Below are 28,000 nucleotides of genomic sequence, written 5' to 3' on the forward strand. Positions count from 1 at the left end.
CCTCCCGGTACTCACTCAACAGCTAGCGCCACTCGCGAAACCTTAGAGGGATGTTCAAAGCACGGCGGACCTTAGCCATGTCCGGCCCAAGCTCCAATTGCTTGCTAATGTCACTCACTGCAAGCAGAAGACAGAAGTTAGTCAGCCACACTTCAAGAAATTCAAATGAAAGGAGCGCATCAAAAATTGCAAAGAGACATACCATCGCAATAGGTGATGGGAACAAGTGGGCCGTCACCGACGTCGCCTTCCCACGGTCCGCTGACCTCCAACACGTCGTCATGCCAAGCGTGATCCCCTTGACTAAGACTGTTGAACAGCTTGGCCTTGTAGACACGAACTTAGGCATACTGCTCGAAGTGCCTCACTTCGAAGAAATAAAAGAACTCTCACACCATCAGCTCCAACATGAAGAAACGACTCAGATTCTCGAAGCACATGATCGCCCGGTAAGCATTTGGAGTACACTGGCTCAGAGCACACCCCATGGCGCAGAACACCTCCTTGAAAAGCTTTGACAGCGGGAATTTGAAGCCCAAGGAGAAGTAAAAAGGACGGAAGGTGATGATCCTAGCATCAAGATCATTCGCATCCACTAAAGGCTCGTTGTCCTTCCGAGACTTCAATAGCTTGACTCGCACGTCATCTGGAATGGCAGACGCATAAGCAGCCCGCCACTTCTGGAACTGAGCGTCAGTCGTGACGCGGTGCAAGTTGGCCACGAACTTCTTGCTGTGCACTATGGAGCCTCCCCATAAATACAAAGGGACCTGAGAACTTGGAGTCTTGCTACCATCTCCGGAAGACATGGTTGATCAACAAGTAGCTGCAAAAAGAAAAAAATTCTACATGTTAGAATGCAAAAAACTCAAGAACTCAAGAAGAAAGGAAAAATTCTCCAAGGCTTACTCTCTCTCACTAATGAAATCGGAATGGATTTTGGATGTGAAGAATAAATTGGAGGAGCCCTACATTTATAAGGATAAAAATTCCTTGACCTACAAGGAATCGCAAATTCTTTCCAACCTGGGAGTTCATAAAATTGGCAAATCAAACACCTCCTCTACGCAAGAGCCCAAGTCCACGGAGGAAGCCCAGTTACAGCTGGACAGCCCAACGAATAATTTACATCTCCTACATGCCACCACGCGTCATGCAGAAGTTGGGGGGCATTTGTGGGAACCTAATTAAATCAAACCCTAGGTCGAATAATTCCTACCATTTGGGGATTATTTGACCAAATTGGGAGTCAATCAACCTAATTAGGAGTTACTCAATTTAATTGGGAATTATCCAATTAAATTGAACGTTACCTAATTGGGTCGAGATTTGATTTGGTTAATTACCACGATCCCCAATTAAATGAGAAGTTACCTAATTGAATTGGGATTTGATTTGATACCTACCACAATTAGGGATTTGATTTACCCTAATAAATCAAATCCCTAATTAATTAAATCAATTCCAAAAAGGGGAGGAATAATTCCCTTCCATCTACGGAATTATTCCTCTGAAACCCTAGCCTCCGAGACTACTATAAAAGCATAGCCACACACAAGGGTTGAGGTATATCAGAATTACTACTAAAATCTCTACAGAAAATTCCTCTCAAACCCTAGCCACCTCTTCTCTTTCTCTCTTTTACATAAGGTTCCGGCCGCCCGATTTATATTATAAACACATCCCGTACCCTATTTTAGCTATCGTTTCTCTAAAGATCGATTGAACTGACTTAGGCATCGGAGGGCCTTTGGCCAACACCCTCCGGGTGTGGTCTTTTACTCCGATCTGTTTTGCAGGGAGAAAGAGAGGCGGAGAAGACGAAGGAATCTTAGGCGAATATTCTCCCGTGAGATTATTTGCACAAACACCCTCCATGTTTTGTAAAGTGCCATATTTGTCTGTCTGGATAGCCCCATCTGCTTGTGACCGTGGCTAGGATGAGTTGAGCCACCTCAGAATTAAAGAATTTTTGAACTAGCTCACTCCGCCATGTTTTGACTTCTGGATCAATAAGTTCCACCACGCGATGAGGCATCTTCGGGTGTGTAGAAAGAACCTTAAACGTGTATGGCTTGGGTAGCCACCCATCTTCCTTAATATGCACAGGCTCCCCATTTCCAATTCTCCATCTCAACCCGGCTTCAAGCACCTTGTGCCCTTGGATAATTCCTTTCCAGCCCCATGAAGAGCCTTTGCCACAACCTGCCTCCAAATACTTCACGCCATACTTATCATGTAAGACCTGTGCAAGTAGTGACTCAGGATGCTGCACAATTCGCCATCCAATTTTAGCTAACATAGCTAAATTATAGCAAATCAAATCACGAAACCCTAGTCCACCAACATATTTCAGTAAGCTTAGGAGTTGCCAACTGAACCTGTGAATACCCTTTTGAGCCTTATTGTTGTGCCACCAATATCTGGCAATATCCTTCTCAATCATAAGCTAACAAGAAGCTTAAAGCATGACATGGCATAATTGGGCATTGCCATTGCCACTGCCTTAATAAGAATTTCTTTGCCTGCTTGTGATAAAAACTGTTCCGACCAACCCATCAATTTGGAGCCTATTTTCTTTCGCACCTCATCAAACACTGCTCTCTTAGAAGCACCAAAGTCTGCAGTGAGTCCCAAATATCTACCAAAGCCATCCTTTTGTTGCACCTTCAGAATGTCCACAACTTGTCGTCATGTTCGCATAGGGCAATTATGACTAAAGAAGATGGAGCTTTTATCATAGTTGATTGCTTGCCCTGAGCCCCGTTCATAACAGTCTAGGATAGATTTCATGTTTCGAACTTCCTGCTCCTCAGCCTTGCAAAATAATACGGAGTCATCTGCGAAAAATAAATGTGTGATTCTCATACCGCTGGGATGAAGCCAGAACCTGTTCAGGCAATGTCTCTCCTCATTATAGCGAATTAGTGCCGAAAGCCCCTCAGCACAGATTAGAAAAAGGAAAGGCGAGAGTGGGTCACCTTAACGTAATCCATGGGTAGGAATAATATACCCAGCTGCCTCTCCATTGAGAAGGATGTTGTAGGAGACAGTAGAAATGCATTCGTACACCCAACTTCAAAACAAATCACAAAAGCCCAAAGCCTTCAACATAGCCATCAGAAAAGGCCATTCAACTTTATCATATGCCTTTGCCATGTTCAGTTTTACTGCCAAGCTGCAATTATCAGTCCCCATTCGCAATTTTAGTCAGTGCAAAATCTCGTGAACAATTAGTATATTATCTGTAATCAACCGTTCAGCCACAAACACAGACTGATTAAGGCTTACAATTCTCAGAAGCCCCTACTTTAGACGATTAGTGAGCCCCTACTTTAGACGATTAGTGAGAACCTTCGAAATAATTTTATAAAGTATATTGCACAAGGCAATGGGTCTCCATTGCGTCATCTTCCTAGGATTATTTACTTTCGGGATCAGAACAATATGAGTATGATTTAGTTTCCGTGACATCCTCCCAGAATGAAAAAAGCTCTGGACTACCTCACTAACATCTGCACCAATTGCCTCCTAAATTGTTGGACAAAACTGCCAGTGAACCCATCAGGCCCCGGTGCTTTTGTGGGATTCAGAGTCTTCACCACCCTGGTTATCTCTTCTTGGGTCACAGGTTTTGTCAAATTAGCATTGCATTGGCTAGTGACTCGGCGGCCCACACACCCTACTTTCTCAGCAATATTTGTCGAATTGCTCGTTGTGAACAGTTGAGCAAAATAGAATGTCGCAATGTCTCTGATCTCCCCCTCCCCCTCACACCACCTCCCAGTACTGTCCTCTAAGCCAAGCATCCGATTAGCTCTCTGCCGTACCAGTACCTTAGAATGAAAGAATTTTGTGTTTTTTCCCCCTCCTGTAGCCACTGGACTCGAGATTTGAGCTTCCAGTAAGCTTCTTCTTCGTGTAAAGCAATTTTCTGTTCAGACTCCAACTATCGCACTCGTACCCCATCAAAATTATATTCCTAATAAGTCGTGCATAAATCTCCTGAGTGTCTCAATACGAACTCGTGAGTTCCGCCACTCACTTTTGCGCCAATTGAGGATTCCTTTTCTGACCATTGAAGTTTAGAGACCACTTGCACACTCCGAGAGCCACAAAAAGGCTTCCCCCATCTGTCTTTGACTAACTGACGAAACCCGTCAGTTGTGTTCCATCGCGGATCATAGATAAATTGTCTCTGCCATCTCTTTAGCTCGCTTTGAGTTTGTAATAACAACATGACATGGTCAGAACCCACAACCAGGAGATGGTGAATTTTGGCATCAGGGTATAAATATAGCCATTGATCTGTAGCAAGACCTCTATCCAGCCTTTCTTGTATGCCCACGTCGAGTCGTCGGTTCCTCCATGTGAAGGGGTAGCCCATGAATCCAAGATCAAGTAGCCTACTATCAGTGACAAAGGTGTGAAAATCTAACATACTTCTCACTGTATGTGTTACACCACCCACTTTTTCAGAAGCATCCAATATATCATTAAAATCTCCAATCACAAGGCATGCCTCTTGACAGCGAAACACTTGCTCTTGTAATATCTGCCATTGAGTTCTCCTAATACAGTCCTCTGTGCTTGCATAGACTGCAAATAGATGGTTTGGACTAGTGAAAAACAATACGGAGTGGGCCTTACAAGGGTCAAATAAGCTTATTTGAGAGATCCCTCAATGAAAGCTCTATATATATATAAAAACTTATATGCTTACTTGTAATATAAACTTTACAACAAAAGAGGATAGAAATTTTATAACATAAATATGGATGGTTCCTTATATGATAACAAAAGACACATAAGTGTGTCATATTTGAACATCAAAGTATAACTTTATTACGTTTACCTAACTTGAAAATTCATATTATGAATCAAAATTTAATTCTTTATAGTATATTGTTTGTCTTGATATATTTCTGGTAGCTTTTCCATGCATCTTGGGATTTACCTACAAAAGTGTAAACACATCAAAGAATAATTTATTATGTTAATTTTGTAGTTTCTATTTGTTTGATTTATTCAAGAAGCTTACCGATAATACTCAATATGGATCCTTCCAGCACTAGGCTTGGCAATTTTCACAAAAGCGTCTTTGGCAAGAGTGAAGGTTCCACATCTTCGTGAAGGGCAATAGTCGACAATTTTAACCCAAACTTCTTCATGAGTACAAGGATTTCGTACCATAAAGAAATCTAAAATAGAAATTTGGCCTATGGCCGTTGGAGATAGCTTAAACTTTCAGATACAATAAATTTTTATTTTAGATTTCTTTATGATACGGTAAATTTGTTGTATCCGGAAGTTTAGGCCATCTCCAGCCATGGGCCATAGGCCAAATATAGTCCTAAAATAATGCAAAACCTATCTCCATTCATGGGCAAAAAAAAAAAAATTGGTTGAATTTGGTGGACCACATTTGGCCATTTAGCCCTCTAACCAAGCCAAATGTAGCCCAGCTTTGGCCTAGGCCAAATTTTTTTTGTAGGCCCAGTGCATGTGCTTTCCAAGAGGAGAAAGTATCACGCATAAGCAAGAGCACGAAACATCTCATGCAATTGCAGATCCAACAGCCAATATTAAAGGCGCGTTGACATCATCAATGACGTCAGCTAGCTGTTAGGTTTTTATTTTTATTTTTAATAACCTTTTTAAATTTTTTTAAATTCGTTTTGTTTTTAAAAAAAATACATATAAAATTAATTTTTGATCGTTGGAGGTCAGAATCATTGATTGAAAAGTTATTATTTATTTATTTATTAAAACCTTTTTAAATGTTTTAAATTCATTTTGCTTTAAGAAAATATATAAATTAAAAAATATTGTCTCTAAATCGTATTTTAATTAAATCAAACAATACATAGTCGTGGAATATATGAGTGTTGTACCATAGTTTTTCTCAAAATAACAAAATATGAAGGGCTCTAAAATATAGCCATGCATGGCTGGAGATGGAAAAATTTAGTCATGCACTATTTTTTTAAAAAGTAATATTTTAAAGGGCTAAATTTTTAGCTCTAGACTACATTTAGCCCTATGACTGGAGATAGCCTTGTTGAATTCCAACTTTTACTACCTAAATTTTTTTTCTGTTACTTCCACATATATGCCCCGTCCAGTTAAGCCATGACGTGGCAATCAATTTTGTTAATCCACGTGGCACAAAATGAGTGATTCCACATAGGTCTATTCACTGCCATATCATGTGTTAACAGATGATTTGATGGAAAAACTAATGGAGGTACGAAAGTTGTAGATAAACCAATTTTAGAGAAAACTTTAGGTATTAAAGGCTAACATTTAGTAAGTTTTCAAGCAATAAAGTATAATGTACTCAAAATTAACCTTCACTGAATGAAACATGGAGAGTCTTTAAATATAAGCAAAGGACCTACTAGTGTAGTGATTTGGAGTAATCACTCTCTCAGGAAAGGTCCTGGATTCGAGTCCTAGCATACGTGTAGTGTGTGTGAGTTTAGTAGTTTATCACCTATCTCAATAAAAAAAAGGTCCATAAAATAATTTTAAATATATATATCAGTCCCCTTCTATTGAAGGACACGCTTTAGGGTACTCTATGAATATTTTTTCAACGATCCAAACTATCTATTTTTAAGGTCTTCATTCATAGATCATCCTTGCAAAAAAATTAGACAAATCGGAAACCGTTTCGACATCCAATTGTGTCGTACAAAATCAATGAATACGGTGCTTTAAGAAAGTACTAAAATTTCAATAATTTAATTAAGTGGTCAAATGATATCGGATTCAAGTGATTTTTTGTAGAGATGGTCTTTGAATGAGTATCAGACGTCCACACATTATTATCTTGCAAACGCCAATGTAAAATACGGAGGAAAGCATGGGGTAGTAGAAAATACATTGTGTCCACTTGATAATAATGTTTGGACATCTAAATAGGAAAATATATATATATATATATAGCTCAAACTCAAGTAACATCAGGATATGTGAAGAAATGATAGAGTATAAGTACTAGTATTTTTTGTAAGCAAGAAAAAAAATTATAATTAATATGTATCTGATACATACAAACAAAAGGTGTTGGGTAGAATGTGGCTATTCCGCTAATAATTCTTGTTTTGTTTGTAGTTGTGCCTTTACGAGCAGTAGCTGTACCGTTACTAGCCTACGCAATCGAAGCAAGAACTGTAGTTATGGCAACAAGTATCATAATTCGTGAATTTATTTCCATCTCCAATTTCAAAATACCAAATGCTTCAAAGTACCAAGTTAATTTTTTATTAAAGCTTAAAAGTTCCCTATTTGTAAGAGCATCTCCAAGGGAGATGTCAAATATCAAACATCAAATTTAAATTTGATGGGTGATGTGGCAATTTGACATTTACACAGTTTTACACTCCATCTGATATGTCAAATAAATAATTATTGTAATAGTCAAATCATTTAAGATAAAGAAGAAAAAAATAAAAAAAATAAAAAAAATAAATGATATCTTTTAAAAATAATAAAATATTCATTTGACAGCTTGCTTTTGGGATGTCAAAAATAACATCTCAACCTCCAGCCTTCATTCCACATCAGCTTTGACACATCAATTGGAGATGCTCTAAAGGGATACTAACGAGTGAGGTGTATCCCTCCGTGCATGGTAAGAGGTCGTCCAATTTTATGGTGAAATACTATAGCTTATTTATTTGTAATCGTATTCAGTGATTTTTAAAAATAAGAATTATAAAATTATGTAATTTTATTATAGGTATTATAAGCAATCCAAATCTTGAAATTGTGGCTTTAAAGAGATTTCATGTTAAGGATGGTCCACAAGTCTCTAGGTCTAAACTTGCTTAATCAAAGTTAAGGACCCATTAATGTAGTGGTTTAGAGTTGAAGTGGGCATTTCAACGGAAAAATTCGCGTATTGACTGTACTGCATCGATAATTTAGTTTGATTTGGTTAAATTTGTTGACGTGAGTCTCCTAATTAATGAAGGAGATTTATTTCCTTGATTAATTAAGGGATTTACTTTCCTATTTTTTATATAATTGATAAATCATTGTACAATTAGGAGATACTTTGCTAATTCTTTACTGTATCTAATTCCTTGTAAAGCTCACATGTAAACTCTTATATATATATCTCCTTATGGAGAAGAATAAAGTTAACCTAATACATTCAAACCATATTCATATTTTAGCATGATATCAGAGCAATCGATCCTAGGTTGTCTCTAAACCCTTATCTCAAATTTCTCATATTCAAATCCAAAACCCTAAATCAAATTCCTCATAATTTTCCCCAAATCCAAACCCCTCAAATCCTCTCATCCAAATCCCAAACACATACCTTCAAATCTTATACACATACCTCTTAAATCCAATTCCTACATCAAATTCCTTACCTTCTCATATCACATCTTACTTCCGCTGCGATGTCAGGAACCTCTACGATTCTCTATCTTATTGCAGACTCATAGAAGCATGCAGTCAATCCTGCTAATCCAGCTACCCGGACTCCTTCTTCTATCACCACTACCAAAGGTTCTACTTTTCATACGTCCTCCAAAAACTCCACATGGATTATCGACTTGGGCGCTACGGATCACATGACAGTTGATCCTGGCCAACTTATTAATCGCAAATCATCCACTCCCTCGGTGGTGTCTAATGCTAATGGAACCCTCTCCTCTGTGGTTGGGGGAGGCTATCTATCTCTCTTTACTTCCCTACATCTGGATTCTGTATTACTTGTTCCATCTTTAGACCATAACTTGTTATCTATTGCACAACTTACTACTACTTTGGGGTGTACTGTAACATTTTGGCTGAATCATTGTGTTTTTTAGGACATCCTCACAGGAACGACGATTGGTTGTTGTACTCAGCAGGGCAAACTCTATTACTTGGACTGGGCCCCGGATAGTGAGGTCAAGGGTGGTCAAGCTTTCATAAGTAGTGGAACTCGTCCTGAGGGGAAGATAGACAAAATTTAGTTATGGCATAAACGTCTTGGGCATGCCTTGTTCGGTTATCTTAAGAAGTTGTTTCCATCATTATTTTCCAGTCTTGATGTTTCTAGCTTTTAGTGTGATACGTGTGAATTGGCTAAGAGCCATCATGTCCCGTTCCCATTAAGTTCAAATCAGAGTTTGGTTCTATTTTTCCTTGTTCATTCTGATGTTTGGGGACCTGCTAAAATTACCACTCCGGTAAGGGCGCGATGGTTTGTTACGTTTATAGATGATTGCACACGCATGACTTGGGTTTTCCTTCTCAAAACAAAAGGGGAAGTCAGTTCTAGGTTTCAACAGTTTTATCAAATGGTGGAGACTCAGTTTCATGCAAGAATTCAGGTTCTTCGTTTTGACAATGGCGGAGAATTTCTTAACCATGATCTTAACCAGTTTTTACAAGATCATGGCATCATACATCAAAGCTCATGCCCTTACACTCCTCAACAGAATGAGGTGGCTAAAAGAAAGAATATACACTTATTAGAAGTAGTTCATGCCTCTTTCTTTGGTCCCAATATGCCACGATTATTTTGGGGCCAAGCTGTCGTCTCTGCAGCATACCTTATCAATCAGATTCCCTCTAGTATCCTAAATTTTCAAACACCACTTCAAACACTTCACCAACATATCCAAACACCTCCCACCCCAAACCTGGAACCCCGGATTTTTGGCTGTGTTGTTTTTGTCCACTTACATGATCATCAACGAAGCAAATTAGATCCCCGAGCCGAAAAGTGTGTTTTCATTGGCTATGCACCTTATCAGAAAGGATACCGGTGTTATCACCCTCTTAGTCAGAAAGTCTATACTTCTATGGATGTTGTGTTTTGGAAAAACGACATATATTTTTCAGCTGCACAGGAAGAGCATTGCGACCCCAACACTTCTCAAAATTTTAATTTTTTTTCCTCCAGAATCGTCCCAACCTGAAAGCGACCGATCGTATGTCGAAAGCGACCGGTCGCCAATGACTCTGCCTAAAAGCGATCGGTCACCAATGACTCTGCCTAAAAACGACTGGTCACTTATGACTCTACTGGAAAACAACCGGTCGCAGCCTGATAACGACTAGTCTCTTATGACTCTTCCAGAAAACTACCGGTCATAGTTTGGAAGCGACCGGTCGCTACTCGAAACCAGCCTCAGCCTGATCTGTCATCTCCTTTCTGTCCAACTCAGGAGGAGGAAAATGATGAGATTTTGCCCACTCAGAGACTTCTTTAGCTCCAATACCACACCAATCACCTACTGAGGATGTCATTCAGTTAACATCTTGTCCTGAAACTGATAACATTAATGAAATATCCCATGATAATTTGATTTCAAAAGGCACAGAGCTTGCATATCATATTCCAAAATGGAAGAACCGTGGCAAACCTCCAGTACACTACGAAGCAGGTCTTAATACCAAGGGAAAATATCCCATCAACAATTATGTATCCATCAGTAGATTATTAGAGTCACGGGTACACTTTGTGAAACAGTTGGCCTATATACCTGTTCCCAACAGTGTAACTGAAGCACTGGAAGACCCAAAATGGAAAGAAGCCATGAATGAAGAAATGCAAGCTCTCCAGAAGAATGGCACATGGGAACTTGTGCCATTACCTCATGGAAAAAAGACAGTGGGATGCAGGTGGATTTATACTGTGAAACTCAAAACAGATGGATCCATTGAAATATATAATGCTAGATTGGTGACGAAGGGGTACACACAAATATATGGGATAGACTACCAAGAGACCTTTGCCCCAGTAGCGAAGATTAAAACTATGAAAGTTCTTCTGTCTCTAGCAGCAAATCTCGATTGGCCATTGCATCAGTTTGATGTAAAAAATGCATTCTTACATGGAGACTTGAAGAAGAAGCATATATGGATTTACCATCAGGATGTAACTTAGCTCGTGACAAGGATAGTCAAGTTTGCAAGCTCAGAAAGTCATTATATGGGTTAAAGCAAATCACACTTTATTCTTGAAGCGTGATGGAAGAAGACTTACTGCATTGATTGTTTATGTGAATGACATAGTTGTAACTAGAAACGACACAGGAGAGCAACTGAAACTGCAGAAGTATTTGTCTCAGAAATTTGAGATGAAGGATTTCGGTGATCTAAAGTACTTTCTAGGAATTGAAGTAGCTAGGTCCACAACTGGTATATTTCTGTCTCAAAGGAAGTATGTATTAGATCTGCTCACTGAAACAAGAATGCTTAAATGCAAACCTGCTGATACACCCATCGAGATAAATCACAAGTTATGTGAAGACATGGATCAAGAACCGACCAATAAGGAACAGTACCAAAGCCTTGTTGGAAGGTTGATATATTTAGCCCACACAAATATTGCATATGCTGTGAGTGTCGTTAGTCAGTTTATGCATTCACCCAGTGCCCATAGGAATGCAGTTGATCGGATCTTAAGATACTTAAAGTTGGCACCTGAGAAAGGATTAATGTTCTCAAAAAATATAGATCTCGAAGTTGTTGGATATATAGGTACTGATTGGACTGGCTCCATTACTGATAGATGCTCTACTTCAGGTTACTTTACCTTCGTGGGAGGTAATCTAGTCACTTGAGGAAGTAAAAAACAAAATGTGTTTTCTCGATCTAGTGCATAAGCAAAGTATCGAGGAATGGCTCACGGAGTTTGTGAACTACTGTGGATCAGAAAACTATTAACAAAATTGGGTTTCAAGCCAGGAAAGCCAATGAAGTTACATTGTGATAACAAATCAGCCATTGACATTGCCCATAATCCAGTTCAACATGATCGAACCAAACATGTTGAAGTGGATAGACATTTTAGCAAAGAGAAGATTGAGAAGAAGATCATCCGCCTACCATTCGTAAAATCAGAAGACCAATTGGCAGATATCTTAACAAAAGCTATTTGTGAAAAAGTATTTCATGACTCACTTACCAAGTTGGGCATTGGTGACATATATACACCAACTTGAGGAGGAGTGTTGACGTGAGTCTCCTAATTAATGAAGGAGATTTATTTCCTTGATTAATTAAGGGATTTACTTTCCTATTTTTTATATAATTGATAAATCATTGTACAATTAGGAGATACTTTCCTAATTCTTCATTGTATCTAATTCCTTGTAAAGCCCACATGTAAACTCTTATATATACCTCCTTATGGAGAAGAATAAAGTTAACCTAATACATTCAAACCATATTCATATTTTAGCAAAATTATCATTTTTTATTTTTTAATTCTCCCAATCCGATCCGAACTGAAACCTTTGGTTAAAGAGTGATTAACAATAGGGAGCTTTCATTTTAAGACACTATACTAATTTGGAAGATAGGAATACAATTTCACCTAATTAGCATAAGGTTAAAGACCAAAAAGTAGTACTAATTTTACAATAATGTAATTAAAAAACATCAAAATTACACACAATGCCACTCCTTTAAAAGCAAGCACACTATGCCACATGTCCACCTCCGACAATCTCCCTTCCGGTCAGCTACCACCAACACCGGCCAGCTACCGCCGTCGTCGCCGTCCAACAACCACCACCTACCACCGGATAACTTCCTTCCGGCTAGCTGCCACCACCGCTGCCACAGGCCAGCCACCACTGCCGGCCAGCCGTTGCCACCTACCGCCACCATCCATCACCGGCCAACCATCGCCAACTGCCGCCACCCATCTCCGACCAATCGGGGACTAACTCCATTGCCCTTTATTCACCCTAAAAAAATAGAAGAATTTGCGTCATTAAAGGGATTCGAACCTTGACCCTCAGAGGAGAAAGTCTCACTCACAAACCACTACACCAAACTTGTTTTTGTGAAATCTATTCAATTACACAATATTTATATAAACAATCATCGATTAAAAAAATAAAAAATAAATAAAATTATTTCAACACAGATTCATGCAAAACAAAATTGTCATGCCTTGTAGAAGAAGAATTACACAAGAAAATTATCATGGCAAACAAACTAAAGAAAGAAAAGGCCAACACAAAACAAAAGACGAAAACAAAGAAAGGGAAGCCAAAAACGAAGCTGGAGAAGAAGAAGAGGAAGATGAGGTTGTTGATTACAACAATGATGTGGTCAACCTAATCTGAGAATAGATTTGTTATATATCTCTACTGTCATATAATCTTATAACAAGATGCAACAAACGGAAATGGAACAGGAAATTGCACTGCAGTTTCTAATAAAAAACTACAACAAACGAAAACTGAAACAAACTAAAACTGCAACACAGTTTATGACAACATTTGCTCAAATTTGCAAAGAAACCAAAAGGCAAAGCCATGATCAAAGTACTAAAACTAAGTTCAAAACACATTTAAGTCGATGAGCAGTTCTAGTATTCTCATAGACTTGGAAAAATTATTCTAAAATTGAAATATGGAACAGGAAACTGTATTGTAGTTTCTGTTAAAAAAATGAAACAAACTAAAACTTCAGTGCAGTTTATGAAAAAAATATGCCCAAAAGTGAAAAGAAACCGAAAGGCAAAGCCATGATCAAAGTACTAAAACTAAGTTCAAAACACATATAAGTAGATAAGCAGTTGTAACATTCCTATAGACTTGGAAAAATTATTCTAAAATCAAAATATGGAACAGGAAATTGCACTGCAGTTTCTTATCAAAAATTACAACAAACGAAAATTGCAGTGCATTTTATGGCAAAACATTTGCTCATATTTGCATAGAAACCAAAAGGCAAAGCCGTGATTAAAGTACTAAAACTAAGTTCAAAGCACATTTAAGTTGATGAACAGTCGTAATATTCTCATAGACTTGCAAAAATTATTCTAAAATAGAAATATGGAACAGGAAACTGCATTGCAGTTTCTAATTAAAAAAACTGCAACAAATAGAAACTGCAATGCAATTGAAGAAAAAAAAATCTGCTTAAATATGAAAAGAAACCAAAAGGCAAAGCCATGATCAAAGTACTAAAACTAAGTTCAATACACATATAAGTAGATGAGCAGTTGTAACATTCCCATAGACTTGGAAAAATTATTCTAAAATCAAAATATGGAATAGGAAACTGCATTGTACCTTAATCAACATATTCTGATAAGAGCACCTTAATCAGCATATTTGTATTTTCAATAGGCATAATAGGCCCAGCAAAGAATAAAGATTATGAATTTACATAAGAATTTGGTCATTTTGAGATTCTCAACTTCAGAGATAGACAACAACGAACAATTGAGTTTCAAAATTTAGAAAGAATGTCACTTTGATGCATTCAACATATATATTACCATTGTGTTAATATATGATTGGGAACTACAGAAAAGAAATTATCCAAACAGACACAACAAAATTTCTAATTGTAGGAATCTAAAAATCTAGCCAGCCATCAAAAACTTACTGTGAGGGGCTATCCTTTTAAAGTCAAATTGTTACCACCTGATTTGATCCTGAAACAAAAGACTCTAACATGTAAGCTACAAGCTTAATTATACAATACCACATTCCAAGTTCAAGAAGAAACTGAAGAAAGGCCAAGACGAACAAGCAAGATATATGAACTAAGAGAACCATACCCGTCATTAACAAAATTCCATGCAACTTGAGCAAGGGCACTATGTGCTAGTTTGAATTTCTTTATTGCCTCTACTAGCGGTTTATATGGATGGTTTACATTAAGATCAAAAGCAAGAGTTACAAGAACAACCCTCTCTCCAAGTAAAATAAACTTTTTATGCTGTTCATATACATCCTACATGATTGTTGCAAATGTGTGAGAATAGATAAATAATTGCATTATAAAGCAAACAATAAATTAAAATCAAATTTTGATAGTAGTTCTGGGATAAAAGAAACATTAAAATCAAAAAAGGAAAAAGAAACATTAAAATCAAAAAATTTATTTATTTATAAGAATGAAATTCTTACGAGCTATAACCTTAAGTTCACAACAAATTAGAGTGAAAACTGCATACCAACCTAGCAATTTAGAAAGCAGTGAACATGCAAGTGAAGACCAGAGAGCGTGTATGTGAACTTTTTCAGCAAAAAAGAAGAAAGCCGAAATTTGACAATTTATTGAAACCAACTGACTTGCAAAGCATTCAGTGAATTCTCAGTTCTTGAATCACCAGTTTACTTTTTAGGAAGTCAGAATTACCTTGTTGATTGTCAAGGTATCATTCAAAAATACGATAGATTTACTAATGAATCAACAATTCATCCATTACCTTGTATAGCAACAACAACAAAAAAGTGAATCAAATTATAAAATTCTTAAGTGAGAAGGATTAAAGGAGCTATAGGCCAACAGCCTCTGCCTAGCATAGGCTAATCAGCCTTCAGGGTGCACTCAATAACTGGATTTTCTTACTTGAAAAGATCTAACGATAATTGAATAGGAATAGAGCAAAGGAAACATGAGTACCTGAAGGCTGCATAACAGTTTAATAGAATTTAGTCAATAAAATAAAACATCTTCCCTTTTTCTTTGATACGAATCATTTTCCCAATTAATTTCACCTTAATCGTTTGTGGGATAGGAAACTTAACAATTCTACAAATGAAAGTTCAACAAAACACACTGAGGGTGCACCCAACATTACAATTGCAGAAAAGCAATATAATCTTTAAAACACTACAATCGTGACCAAGAAGCAAATCGTTATTAGAGTTCAAATAGGGTTTTGACGTACCAAAATGAGATCAAATAGGGTTGACTGGTCATTGTGCTCAGCGCCGATCTTGAACTCCGCAAGATAGCGATCGTAATGCTCTTCATCTTGAGCCAGAAGACCTTGGAGTTGCCGGTGAAAGCCGAAGGTATGAGCAGCTTGAGAATTCCATCGCAGGTGAAGGCTGTGGTCGTCGTTGCTGCGTAGAGACAGCGTGGGAGAGAGATCTAATACGAAAAAAAACAAAAAACAAACAAAAGGGAAACCAATGAATCTTTTAAACAAAAGGGTATAATTGTCTTTTCAGTGATTAATATAAGGTGGGCCAACAAATCTGGGCCTCCTCTTTGGCCAAATCCAAAATAAAATTTCATTCCTAGGTATTAAAACCCAAACAGAAATATTGTTTGTCTCAACTACTAATTAGTAAAGATAGTTATGCCTAATACCTAATTTTTCTTTAACAATATCCCAAACCTGTGGAAACCCATACCGAACCGAGCAAGAAAAATAAATTATTATTTAAATACAAAATATACATGTGTCAACATATTAGTAGCTTTTTAAAATGCAATGTGGGTTGTGGGGGCAGGCACAGCCCAGCCTTGTCGCCCTAAATTTTGAAAACTCTCCCTAAGTTGCCCAAGCCCGGCAAAAGAAAGGTTATAAACTTAAAAGAACAAGAAGATTCCATCTTCTTCCCTCTCCAGCAGCCAAGAAGCCAACACTTGGCTTTTCCTTTTATTATTCTTTCTTGTTATAGAACTAGAATAATCAAAGAAAAATTAGGTTTTAAACATAATTAACTTTATTAATTAGTTTGTAAGATATTGGATATTTTGGTTTTAGTTTTAATACCTAGGAAAAAACTACTATTTTGGATTAGCCCAAAGAGAGGCCCAGATTCGTTGGGCCAGGTAAATAACAACTGATAATACAATTCTACCCTTCTTCTTAAAAAGCCTGGCCCATTTGTAAACCTACAAAGTAAATGACGCTTTTGCCCCTGAATGTTTAAACAAGGCGCGAGCCTGTTCTCTCTCTGTTTCGTTTTCATCCTCGTTTGTTTGGCAGCAGATTTCGTTCGTTTGGCAGGCAAATTTCGTTCGTTTGGTAGGCAGATTTCGTTCGTTTGGCAGGCAGATTTCGTTCGTTTTCGTTTTCGTTCTCGCCGTTGGAGCTCAATTTTCTGGTTGGTTTTCCTTTTATTTCTTCCTTTTTCGTTCGATTATCATGCCGAATCTGTCAGTTTTTTTGTTCGATTATCATGCCGAATCTTTTTCGTTCAATTATCATGCCGCATCCTGTTCCAAAATTCAGTGAAGTTTGTTTGTTTCCTTCTAATTGGATAATCTTTTGTTCGATTATCATGCCGAATCTGTCAGTTTTGGGTTTTTCGAGCTCAGTTTTGTGGCTCGATTTTGTGGCGCGATCTTGTGGCTCAGTTTTGTGGCTCGATTTTTTTTGCCTCCTCTGTTATAAATTGCATCTGTTTGTTGGAGTGTTGGCAGAAACTGCATTGCAGTTTCTGGTTTCATAAAGGCAATGTTACAACTGCTCATGGAGTTAAATGTGTTTTGATATTAGTTTTAGTACTTTTAACGTGGTTTCCTTTTGGTTTCTATTCGATTTGTTTTGCCTCCTCTGTTATAAACTGCATCTGTTTGTTGGAGTGTTGGCAGAAACTGCATTGCAGTTTCTGGTTTCATAAAGGCAATGTTACAACTGCTCATGGAGTTAAATGTGTTTTTATCTAAGTTTTAGTACTTTGAACATGGTTTTCTTTTGGTTTCTATTCAAAATTTAAGGGTATGTTATCACATAAAGTGCAATGTTGTTTCTGTTATTTCAGTTTTTGACTATAAACTGCAGTGCAGTTTCTTGTTTCATAATTCGATTTCATACTAATATTTGAATTTCTATTGGAATGTTACAACTGCTCATGTACATTATTTAGTGATTTTAATTGTTTTCTGTTTTTGTTTGTTGTTTTGTTTGCATTTTCAAGGCTAATGGAGGTGTGTGTCATTGCTAAGTGCACATATAAGTCGGAAACCATCATGTTTTCAGTTTCATCAGAGTCATCCATGGTTGATATTTTGAAGACTTTGTGTCTGAGGTTTAGGGGTTTGCAGTTGGGTTGTTTCACATTATGGTATTCGGTGCCCAGTTATCCGAGTTGTTTTCTAGAAACGGATAGCGATTTGGACTTGATGAGGACATTTTTGTTGATATCAAATGAGAAGACTGTTGATATTTTAGTGAATGATTTATGCGGGAGCAGTGAATATAGTGGTGATTTTGTGTAAATAAGGAGTTGATAGCATGTGAAAAGGGCGAGTCGTCGTGTTCTAGTACCGTCGAAGACAGAAACGAGTTTTTGGGCAGGTCGAAGAGAGCAAGTGCTAAGCCTTTGTTGTCAAATGAGTGGGAGACATACATACATCATGTGGGGCAGAAGTTTGATGGTGGTGCAGAGGAGTTCCGGTTGAAATTGTGCAAGTACCCTCTTGAAGTAGGATTTAATTTTTTATATGCCGGCAATGACAAGAAGCGGGTGGTTGCTGTTTGTTCGAATAAGAAATTTGAGGGTTGCAGCTAGCGTGTTTATGCTTCTCGTTGTGAAGCTACTGGCAGTTTTGTAATTCGGACGTTAAATAATGTTCATACATGTGCGGGTCGGATACGGGAATCAAAGAGTAAGATGATGAGGTCTCGTGTGGTGTCCTCCCTCATTGTGGACAGAATTCGTGCAAAACCAGAGCTGAAGCCAGTTGAGATTATACACGAGTTCAAAGATTATTATGGTATAGACATTTCATACTACCACGCATGGTTTGGCAAAGAGTTAGCTAAATTGGACGTTCACGGTGATGAGTCGAAGTCCTTCAACGAGTTAGTGTGGTATGCGGACGCCGTAAAGGAAACTAACACTGGTTCTCTCTGCACTCTTGATTGTGAAGCTGGAATTAATCGCTTTCGATGGTTTTTTGTGTCTTTTGGCGGTTGCATTGCTGGATTTCAATATTGCATACCTTTGTTGTTCATTGATGCTACGTTTTTGAAGAGCAAGTACAAGGGGCAGCTTCTCTGTGCTTCGGGAAAGAATGGAAATCAAGGTATGGTTACTGTAATGTATTGCAGATTTTCATTTGTTGCAATTTTGCAGTTTCTTGTTTCATAATTCGATTTTATTAATATTTTTTGCATGTCTGTGGGAATGTTGTAACTGCTCATGAACTTAAATGTGTTTTAAACTTAGTTTTAGTACTTGGATCATGGATTTGGCTTTTGGTTTCCTTTCAAATTTGAGCAGATTTGTTTTCATAAACTGCACTGCAGTTTCCCTTTTTTGCTTATACTTGTGCTTTTGGTTTTGTTTTGCAGGGTTTTATCCTCTAGCTTTTGGAGTTGTTGATTCTGAGACAGAGGAGAATTGGACTTGGTTTCTTCAACATTTGGCTTCTATATTGCTATCGATGGGGAGAGTGGTGACCTTTTTCTCGGACCGCAATCAAGGTTTGTTAAATGCAATGGGGTTTGTGTTTCCCGGATGGCCTTATTCTTACTGTTATTATCACCTCAAACAGAATTTGATATCAAAGTACCCGAAGTCAGGTTATGGGAAACTGCTCCAAGACCGTGTTATCAATTTATTTAGTAGATGCGCATATGCTGTTATGGAGGAAGAGTTTAAGGTAGCAATGGAGGAGTTGGTGATTGTTGGGAGTTCGAAAGTGAAGGCATTTATATCTCATTTGTCTAGAGATCACTATGCCAACGCATTTTTCAAAGGAATGCGTTATGGGGAGATGGCAAACAGTTTAGCGGAGTCCTTTAATAATTGGGTTGGTGTGTTTCGAGATTTGCCGGTGCTACCTTTGATAGAAGGGATTCGACAGAAATTGATGGTATTGAATTCTCAACGACGAATAGAAGCGGAGAAGTGGACAACAGTTTTGTGTCCGGAGATGGAAACTAGACTTTGAAAATGCGGAGGCCGGTAGGACTTGGGCAGTTCGTCGTTCTAATTGCACTGTTTTTGAAGTATTTGCTGATTATTCTGTAATGGTTAATCTCGAGCAAAGGACTTGTTCTTGCCGTCTTTGGCAAATTGACGGTTTTCCTTGCACACATGCGGTGGCTGCAATCCTAGCAAAGAGAGATTCAGTTTATGATTACGTGGAGTGTTACTACAAAACCGACTTCTTTCGAAAAGCCTATGAGAGTCCTATTTTTCCTATTCCAGATATTGGGAAAGGATTTGGCAACAATGGTTCTGCAGCTGGAGTTGCGCTTCCGCCAATTACAAAGAGGCCAGCCGGAAGACCACCAACAAAGAGGATCAAAGTTTTTGGTGAATTTAAAAGGCCATTGAAATGCAGTCGATACAGTGTTGCTGGGCACAATAGGAAGACTTGCAAGGCTATTATATGAACACTCCTTCTCATTTGACAATTTTTTATTTTAGGTATGGTTTAGCGAATGTATAGTCAGTTTCTGCGTTGCACTTTTTGCAAAAACTGTATTGCAGTTTTAGTTGCTTGTAATTGGCTACACAGCGTCTAATTGGATATTGTGATTCTTTTTTGAAGTTAATGAAAATTATACAATTGTTTAATGAGTGGATATTCGTTTTCGACTGCCATTCAATGCTTGTTTTCAGATTTTGAGCAGATTTTGTTGCAGAAACTGCAGTGCAGTTTCTGTTTATTTGTTGCAGATTATGAGCAGAAACTACATTTCAATGCTGACCTACTTAAACGTGTTTTGAGCAAAGTTTTAGTACTTTGATTATGGCTTTGGCTTTTGGGTTCTTTTCACATTTTTTGAGCTGATTTTTTATTTTTATTTATTTATATAAACTGCACTGCAGTTTTAATTTGTTGCAGTATTTTTTACCAGAAAATTCAGTGCAGTTTGTTTGTTTCCTTTTCGTTTTGTTGCATCCTGTTCCAAGATTATATTACAGTTTATATGTATAGGAAATATGTTCTCATATACCATAACTAGAAATATTTACAAACATCCACAAGAATTAAGATACATATTGTCTTGAGTTAACGAAAGGCAAATCACTAGAGACGATTAATTACACAGTTTTTGTGGTGTAGGAGTTTTGTGACATATTTTGCTCAATATTCATTCATGAATTTCTTATCCACACTTTTTGGAATGGGCTGTCCTTGTGCTATTTTATCCATATAGAACATGACGAACATGCCGGAATCCAATCTGCAAATGAAATACGAGATTAGTTTTTTTTGCTTTTGAATGATTTCAAACTGTAATGAATAGTTGAGTAGACACAATTCTTACGAAGATACACTTTGTTGAGCACATTCCATGTCATCCTCAAATGGAAACTGCAATGGATTTTGCATAATCCAATTGAGAGTGAGTTCTTCAGTTGGAGTCAAATCTTTTTGTACAAGTGTCGGGGGCCCTTCCTTTTGCTTCACAAGTGTTGATTTTTTTTTAGTTTCTATGAACACTCGTGCTTGAGGTCTTATATATTCTAGCCACCCTTCAACAATATTAACCTGTTTAAAGAAGAAGAAAAAAAGAGAAAAAGAAATGGTAATCAATGCATTGCATATTATAGTTTTGGTCTGAGATTAGGCAGTATGTATAATACAGAAACTGCAATGCAGTTTCTGTTTGTGTTTGTGCTGAGAAATTAAGACAGTTTCATTCCACTTACAAAGTTTCGAGCAATGTCAATGCACCTTCCTTCTTTTCTACGTCCCAACGATCTAAGTGGATTGTAGTGTCTCCACTTTCGTTCATTTTTGTGAAATGTGAGAAGTGTGAAGTGGAACTCTTCTTTTGAAATAATCGGGAAGAAAAGAACACTGCATTTCCCGAGTTTTTCAAGTGTTCATACAGGAACCTGTGCCAAGATGGCTCTTGGAAGCTTTGCATGTAAGCCTGATATCATAGAATGGCAATTTGTTAGTATATATTTTTCGAAAACTGCAGTGCATTGTCTGTTTAAACAATTTTGAATTTTCAAAATAATACTTACCCAAGTCCATGTAGACATGTACTGTGGACTCTCTGTCTGCATGGGCTCTATTTTATCCTCCTCTATTTGGATATAGGCCTCAATAACCTGTTTCACATTGATTGGAGAAAAATGGAATTATAAATGGGTAATATAGGTAGCACAAATAAAAAATACAGTGCAGTGTTATAGAATTGGTAAATACTTACGTTTTGTGACAGTTCCAGGTCCCATACAATATCTTTGAGATCATGGTTTGTCACTTTCTCATCATTGAGTCCTGCCCAAAAGTTATCACTGCAGATTCGAATACATGAAATTCACAAGATTAGTTTTAGTTTAATTGTAATTAAAAGATGAAAGAATTGTTATTTTGAAATAGAGATATTACCGAGGTTGAGTACTTAAGTAGTGTTTTTCAATTCTTTCCTTGTCCGCCTTTGGAATTTTCTGCCACACCTTCCTCTGACCCCATCCTAGTTTTTTCTTTGTTGGCTTTTTTTGTCCTTCATCTTCATCACTTGATTGTTGCAGATCTACAGGTATTGAATCATGAAGGCTTGTTCCTTTTGGGGGATCAGGAATTGGATTTGTGGCATCGGGCTGAGATGCCTCTTGTGTTAACTGCAGATTGAAAGGAAACTAATTAGAAATTTCATTCGATAAAATAGAAACTGCAATGCAGTTTCCATTTCTGTAAAGCAGATAACACACTCTGAAATTGAATTATGGAATGCAGTTTCTGGTCAAAATCTGCTACAAACAACCAGAAACCAAAAGGCAAAAACAGTACTGAAACTAATATCAAAACACATTTAACTTCATGAGCAGTTATAACATTCCCATAAACCCTAGCAAAAAGCACTCTGAAATTGAATTATGGAACCAGAAACTGCAATGCAGTTTCTGGTCAAAATCTGCTATAAATAACCAGAAACCAAAAGGCAAAAACAGTACTGAAACTAATATCAAAACACATTTAACTTCATGAGCAGTTATAACATTCCTATAAACCCTAGCAAAAAGCACTCTGAAATTGAATTATGGAACTAGAAACTGCAATGCAGTTTCTGGTCAAAATCTGCAATGCAGTTTCTGGTCAAAATCTGCTACAAATACCCAGAAACCAAAAGGCAAAAACAGTACTGAAACTAATATCAAAACACATTTAACTTCATGAGCAGTTATAACATTCCCATAAACCCTAGCAAAAAGCACTCTGAAATTGAATTATGGAACCAGAAACTGCAGTTTCTGGTCAAAATCTGCTACAAACAACCAGAAACCAAAAGGAAGAAACAGTACTGAAACCGTCGTCGGTGTAAAACCTAAAATCGAAGAGAGTACTGATTCATTTTCTTACGGTTTAGCTTCGGTCGTCGTCGGTGGTCGTTGCTCGTCGTCGGTGGTCGTTGCTCGTCGTCGTCTTCGTTTCTGGTCGTCCCCGTTGCTGCTCATCGGCTTCGTTTTTGGAGAATAGTTTGTAGGTTTGCAGTGGGATATGAAAGGTCGCGCGAAACCAGTTTTTGAAGTGATTAAATTTGAGTAGTGTCGTTTTGTGTTGTGTTTTGTGGGAATGTTATGTCGTTTTGACAGTTTTAAGTTTTGGTTTATAATTAAATAAACTGTATTTGACAGTTAAGCACAATGGCACATGTAGTAATTTTAGGGTTGTTGGATGTCCTTTTGGTAAAATTAGGTGGCTTTGGTTTTATATTAATTAAGCAAAATTAATTATCTTTCTTCCAAATTAGTTAAGTTTTTTATGGGTTAAAACTAAAGAGCCCAATAATCAAAGAGTATGAGAAGTACCACTAAATATTGGGAGTGAAATTATATTTACTCTTTGTGGTATTTACACTGATAGAATTTCTTCTCAGATAGAACTCACTCTCTCTTTTCTTCTTTGACTCTCACTCCCTTCTCTTCTAATTGGTTGTGTATTTTACAACTTAAGAGGAAGCCTATTTATAGGTAATTATAATGGTCTCCGGTGGATGCATCTTCAACATTTTCTCCCAACATCATCATTCATCCCAACATCATAATTTCATCTTTTGACTAATACCCCCTTACTTTATTCATGTGGACTTCACTTCTTACGTTATAAGATTTCTCATATTGTTCTTATTATACTTTTTTTTTTCTTGTGATAAAATTTTAAATTTGCATCAAATTTGTTGGAATCTGTTTTATGTTGGCTTGTAACTTTAAAACTAATATATTTAATTTCTTACTTAGATAAATTGGATTATTGGTGTTTTATCTTTTATTTGGATACTTTGGAGTATTTATTAATGAACTTATGTTATAGGAAATGGTTATCAATTTTATTTTTATTACAAGATTAATAGGTGTTTTGTTAATTGGTACTATCGGTATACCGAACTAATCTGAACTAAATTTTCAGTTTACCAACCGAACTATTAAAAGGCTTAATGGTTGATTAAAGGAAAAGAAATTGCTCTACCGAAAGGTTTGGTATGGTTAATGGAAAACCCATCTACTATTCGAAACCCACCCGTGCCCACGCCTAGTTTGGAGTAATTGCTCCCCCATGCACAGCCCTGGGTTTGAGTCTTAGCATCCGTGTAGTGTGTGTGAATTTAGTATATACTAGCCTCTCTGCACGCGCTTCCGCGCTTGCGATAGGTTTTTTAAAAAAATAAGTAAATTTATTTTAGAATTAAAAAAGATAATGGGTAGTTGTGTTCCATAAAAATAGGATCCATTATCTGCTTTTTCTTTTTCTTTTAATTTTTTTAAATATGAAAAAGTGTGAATTTACCATATTATCCTCATTTAATTAATAATTTGAATTCTTAATATTTGCATTAACCAAGGGCATTTTCTGGTATTTTGAATGTTTCACCATTCTCTGCCTTTTGCTTTATATATATAGATTATCGCATATTTCAATAGAAAATGTCTATAAAAAAAATTATAATAAAAAATTAATAATAATAAATAAAAAACTTGTTTAAGCAAAAGAAAAGGAAAAAGGCAAAGTAATTGCAATTGCTTACACTAGCCGAATAGGCCTTTCCACTGGGCCTTGAATACAGTCCACCGAAGTAGAATCTCGAATTTAAGCGACTCTGGTTTTTCCGCCATCAACTGGAGACAGAGAGGGTTTGTGACCAAACTTCGAAAGAAAAGAGAGCAAGAATCAGAGAGAGATGGGAGTGACAAAGGAGCAAGTTGAGTCTTCACTGACCTCTAAGTTGAACCCTGCACATCTCGTAAGCTCTATTGTCTTTTTATCTTTCCTTGTTCTTATGTTTCATATAAATTTTTTCTTTTATTGAAAATAAATAAATATACGCCTCCTTTTTCCTTTGGATTACTTTTTAATTAGGTTAAGTTCAATTAGCACTTTTCCACTTACTGGGTTTACCTCAGATTCTTCAACTGTTCTTTGATTTGCCTTGGTAATGGATTGTTCTGGTAATCTAGGGTAATACAAACATAGAGATGGTTTAGTAATTTCTTTATTTTCTGTGGTGTGGTTTGGTTTTAGTCCTTTGCCTTAGTTTTGTGAAGGAGCTCATTATCAATTTATCATAAGTAAGCTAAACTACATGTTCAGTGATTCTGTTGATAAGGAAAACATTTTTTTTTAATTTTAATTTTGGGGGAGGCAGTAAAATGAGGCAAAGGATACCAATAATAATTCCCTAACCTAAAACAAGCAATAAAGAGTGTCGACCCTGGACATTTCTTTGTGCTCTATTGAAACCTGCCTGAGGATTTGGTTAGTGTAATATTATGCGTATATTGTTTACTTTGGCTGGTATGTGATAAGATTTTGATCAATAGAAGCCCGTTGCAGCTGATATTTTTCTAGATCGGTTGTTGAAAAGTAACTTAGTTGGACTTGTTTTGGATGTGTCCTCGGTAGGGCCGGACATGTGGATATGCTGTGAAAAGTAGTAAAGTAAGAAAGGGTTATTGAGGACTTTGAGATCACTATGCTCTGAGTGGTTATATTGGAAATCATGGTGCTAGTAGGAGGGACGGTCTTCAAATGTTTAATTACACTTTACTTCTGCTGGGAGAGACGGCAATTTATGGCTAACTCTGAGTCTGCATCTTAGTTTGCCTTGTATTAGTTGAACCATGACATCTGAGAATCTGTCTAACAGCAGCCACTATAAGTTTAAAGTTCGATTAAAGGAAGATTAGGATCATCCATCAGGCATATGTAGACACTTGATTATGTTGTTGGCACCTAGGGAATTTCTGCAGTTGTTGGGTTATTCATGTAGGCCTATAGAATGAATCCAAATGTGGTCATGGAGGAAGAACTTGGTTAAAATAAAGAAAAAAGTTAGTGCATATCTGATATCAGGAGTTACGGTGTCATTCTGTATATCTTTTTAGTAAGAGTAGAACTCAAAAGAATAAGCAATTTAACTCAGTGTTAAATATGAGAGCTGTTGTCTTGCTTTTGAGAGAATGTCATTTAGTGTGATTTCTAATGAATTCTTTCCTCTCTAAGCATCTAATCCTTCTAGTGTTTGCGAGATTTAGGTGTTTGTTGTGAGTTAAGGCTGTGTTTGTTTACCTGGAAAATCGTGGGAGCTAATTCCAGAAGACCCATTTTTTGGAGTGTGTGTTTGACTCAATTCTTTTTCGTCCCGAATCAATAAAACGAATTCTTTCGTCTCTTAAATATCAATTAAATGATCCACCTTAGTCCCCAATACACTTTAGTTCCTGCAGTGTAAAACCCAACAACTTTTCTATACCCCTGCCAAATCGTCCAAAGAATTGGAATCAAGGCCAAACTAAAGGGACAAGACGGAATTGAGGCCAAACTACAAGAGAAAAAAGTGTAATTTTTTCCAATTTTTGCATGAAATAACCTTGCTGGTACTATTTATTGTTAATCATGAGGAAAAGCTAAACCAGTTCCTAAGTTCCTCTCAGGGATGCTTTGGTCAAATAATGTCGTCCTCCGATTTTTTGAGTTATTTTTAAACATCTTTATTAGGCTACTTGTTTTTCTTATTCTTTTAGTTGTTACAATCAAATTACTCAATGCATATTGCCATCCTACTACTTTTGGAAAACATTTTCCCATAGGCTGCGGTTAATTATCGTATTGATCCAGCCAAAAAAGAATATTGTGTTGAGGAAAACAAAAACTGATGCTTCCCCTTATTAGTAGTCTGTATGAGAATCAACTGAGTTTGCAAATTGATTGGATGCTCTGATCAGTTAAGTTGTTGTGCATGGCGACTGGAATTGAGTTTGCAGGTCAGTCTTAAAAGTGAAATAAAGGGAAGTGACCGCAGAGAACATGCTGCATTGAGTGCTATAGAAACAGATGGCGGCCATTTATATGGCCATCTTTCTTACAATCGCTTCCATATCCTTATAAAATATTACGTGGAAAGACTTTGATTTTGCATTGTTGATGATATTTCATTGGCAACCAATTATCATTTTCATATTCCATGCAATATGTTTGCTACTATGCCATTATTTCTGTACTAATTATTTTTGAACTTTTATATTTCAGGAAGTAATTGATACATCTGGAGGGTAAGTAACTTGTTGCAGTTTAGCTTGAATTTATGAACTTTCTGCAGGATAAGTTACTTTTTATTTGTTCAATTGAATTTATGTGGTTTCAGATGTGGTGCTAGCTTTACTATTGAGGTAGTATCGGAGAAGTTTGAAGGGAAGAGGTTGCTGGAGAGGCATCGGGTGGTAAACGCAGCTCTGGAAGAGGAGATGAAGCAGATTCATGCTCTCTCGATAAAGAAAGCTCTGACACCAGAGCAGTGGAAACAACAGCAGGAGTCTGAAAAACCTGAACCTGCTGCTTAAACATAATCTTTCAAAGTTCGGGTATTTGGTGTAGCTGATAAGCTCGAAAGTGTTTGGAATAGATTTTGAGTGGGAAACTGTATGAAATTTCTTTTCTTCCGACCTCCTACGTTACGGATTGAAAATATGTTGCTAAAATAATGGTTACTGCTCTTGCTTTGTCACACAAAATCATGTTAATTATTTTACCCACTGTGTATACGAGATATTTCTGTATTTTGGATGAGTCGTGATATACTAAATATATATGAGTATAATATATAGGTGTTGCATATTGCACCTCTGCTCAGACTGATCTCTAGATGTTCGATGAAAAGTCTAAATGAAGTCAATTTGCTGATGTGCTGCGTTGCGTTGCTACCTTATTTTCATTTTCAGCATTTAAGTCAATGTCTTTGTTCTTTTACTTTCATTTATTTTAATATTACTCTATTTACTTAAATTTACAATGTAAATAAGTATGTATTCTCCTATTTGGATTCAAATAAAAATATTAGGAAATCGAATTCCCA

The 28,000-nt window shown here is 37.0% G+C and overlaps 3 protein-coding genes and 1 long non-coding RNA gene across 5 annotated transcripts; 2 read left to right on the forward strand and 2 right to left on the reverse strand.

Annotated features, from left to right (window-relative positions):
- Nucleotides 12,205-16,069, reverse strand: LOC109949792. The gene is made up of 4 exons (XR_002272063.1): nt 15,665-16,069; nt 14,546-14,721; nt 14,371-14,419; nt 12,205-12,713 (listed from the first exon to the last, which is right to left on the reverse strand). It is a non-coding gene; the product is annotated as an uncharacterized LOC109949792 (long non-coding RNA).
- LOC109949663 lies at nt 19,177-20,080 on the forward strand. The gene is made up of 2 exons (XM_020565755.1): nt 19,177-19,554; nt 19,727-20,080. Exons 1-2 carry the CDS (start codon nt 19,177-19,179, stop codon nt 20,078-20,080), a joined length of 732 nt encoding a protein of 243 aa, XP_020421344.1.
- Nucleotides 21,525-24,764, reverse strand: LOC109949664. Its single transcript, XM_020565756.1, has 4 exons — nt 24,714-24,764; nt 22,042-22,274; nt 21,860-21,947; nt 21,525-21,758 (listed from the first exon to the last, which is right to left on the reverse strand). The coding sequence occupies exons 1-4, from the start codon at nt 24,762-24,764 to the stop codon at nt 21,525-21,527; spliced, it is 606 nt and encodes a 201-aa protein (XP_020421345.1).
- On the forward strand, nt 24,685-27,825 carry LOC18780230 (protein BOLA2). 2 transcript variants are annotated; one of them, XM_020567076.1, is made up of 3 exons: nt 24,685-24,892; nt 27,178-27,200; nt 27,305-27,825. In XM_020567076.1, exons 1-3 carry the CDS (start codon nt 24,830-24,832, stop codon nt 27,486-27,488), a joined length of 270 nt encoding a protein of 89 aa, XP_020422665.1. In that variant the 5' UTR covers nt 24,685-24,829; the 3' UTR covers nt 27,489-27,825. The 2 variants fall into 2 exon arrangements, with proteins under 2 accessions (XP_020422665.1, XP_007212297.1); XM_007212235.2 differs by having other exon boundaries at nt 24,694-24,892; nt 27,293-27,825.

Source organism: Prunus persica, chromosome G6, assembly GCF_000346465.2.
Source record: "Prunus persica cultivar Lovell chromosome G6, Prunus_persica_NCBIv2, whole genome shotgun sequence".
NCBI lineage: Eukaryota > Viridiplantae > Streptophyta > Magnoliopsida > Rosales > Rosaceae > Prunus > Prunus persica.

Bases quoted from the DNA above. Each gene is read 5' to 3' on its own strand.
- LOC109949664 (XM_020565756.1), bottom strand. From the start codon at position 24,764: ATGGCGGAAAAACCAGAGTCGCTTAAATTCGAGATTCTACTTCGGTGG. The intron at 22,275-24,713 runs GTATTCAAGGCC...TTCAATCTGCAG, and splicing joins AGATTCTACTTCGGTGGACT to TTAACACAAGAGGCATCTCA. The intron at 21,948-22,041 runs GTAATATCTCTA...TCGAATCTGCAG, and splicing joins TACTTAAGTACTCAACCTCG to TGATAACTTTTGGGCAGGAC.
- LOC18780230 (XM_007212235.2), top strand. From the start codon at position 24,830: ATGGGAGTGACAAAGGAGCAAGTTGAGTCTTCACTGACCTCTAAGTTG. The intron at 24,893-27,177 runs GTAAGCTCTATT...TTTATATTTCAG, and splicing joins AGTTGAACCCTGCACATCTC to GAAGTAATTGATACATCTGG. The intron at 27,201-27,292 runs GTAAGTAACTTG...ATGTGGTTTCAG, and splicing joins GTAATTGATACATCTGGAGG to ATGTGGTGCTAGCTTTACTA.
- LOC109949663 (XM_020565755.1), top strand. From the start codon at position 19,177: ATGGGGTTTGTGTTTCCCGGATGGCCTTATTCTTACTGTTATTATCAC. The intron at 19,555-19,726 runs GTATTGAATTCT...GTTAATCTCGAG, and splicing joins GGATTCGACAGAAATTGATG to CAAAGGACTTGTTCTTGCCG.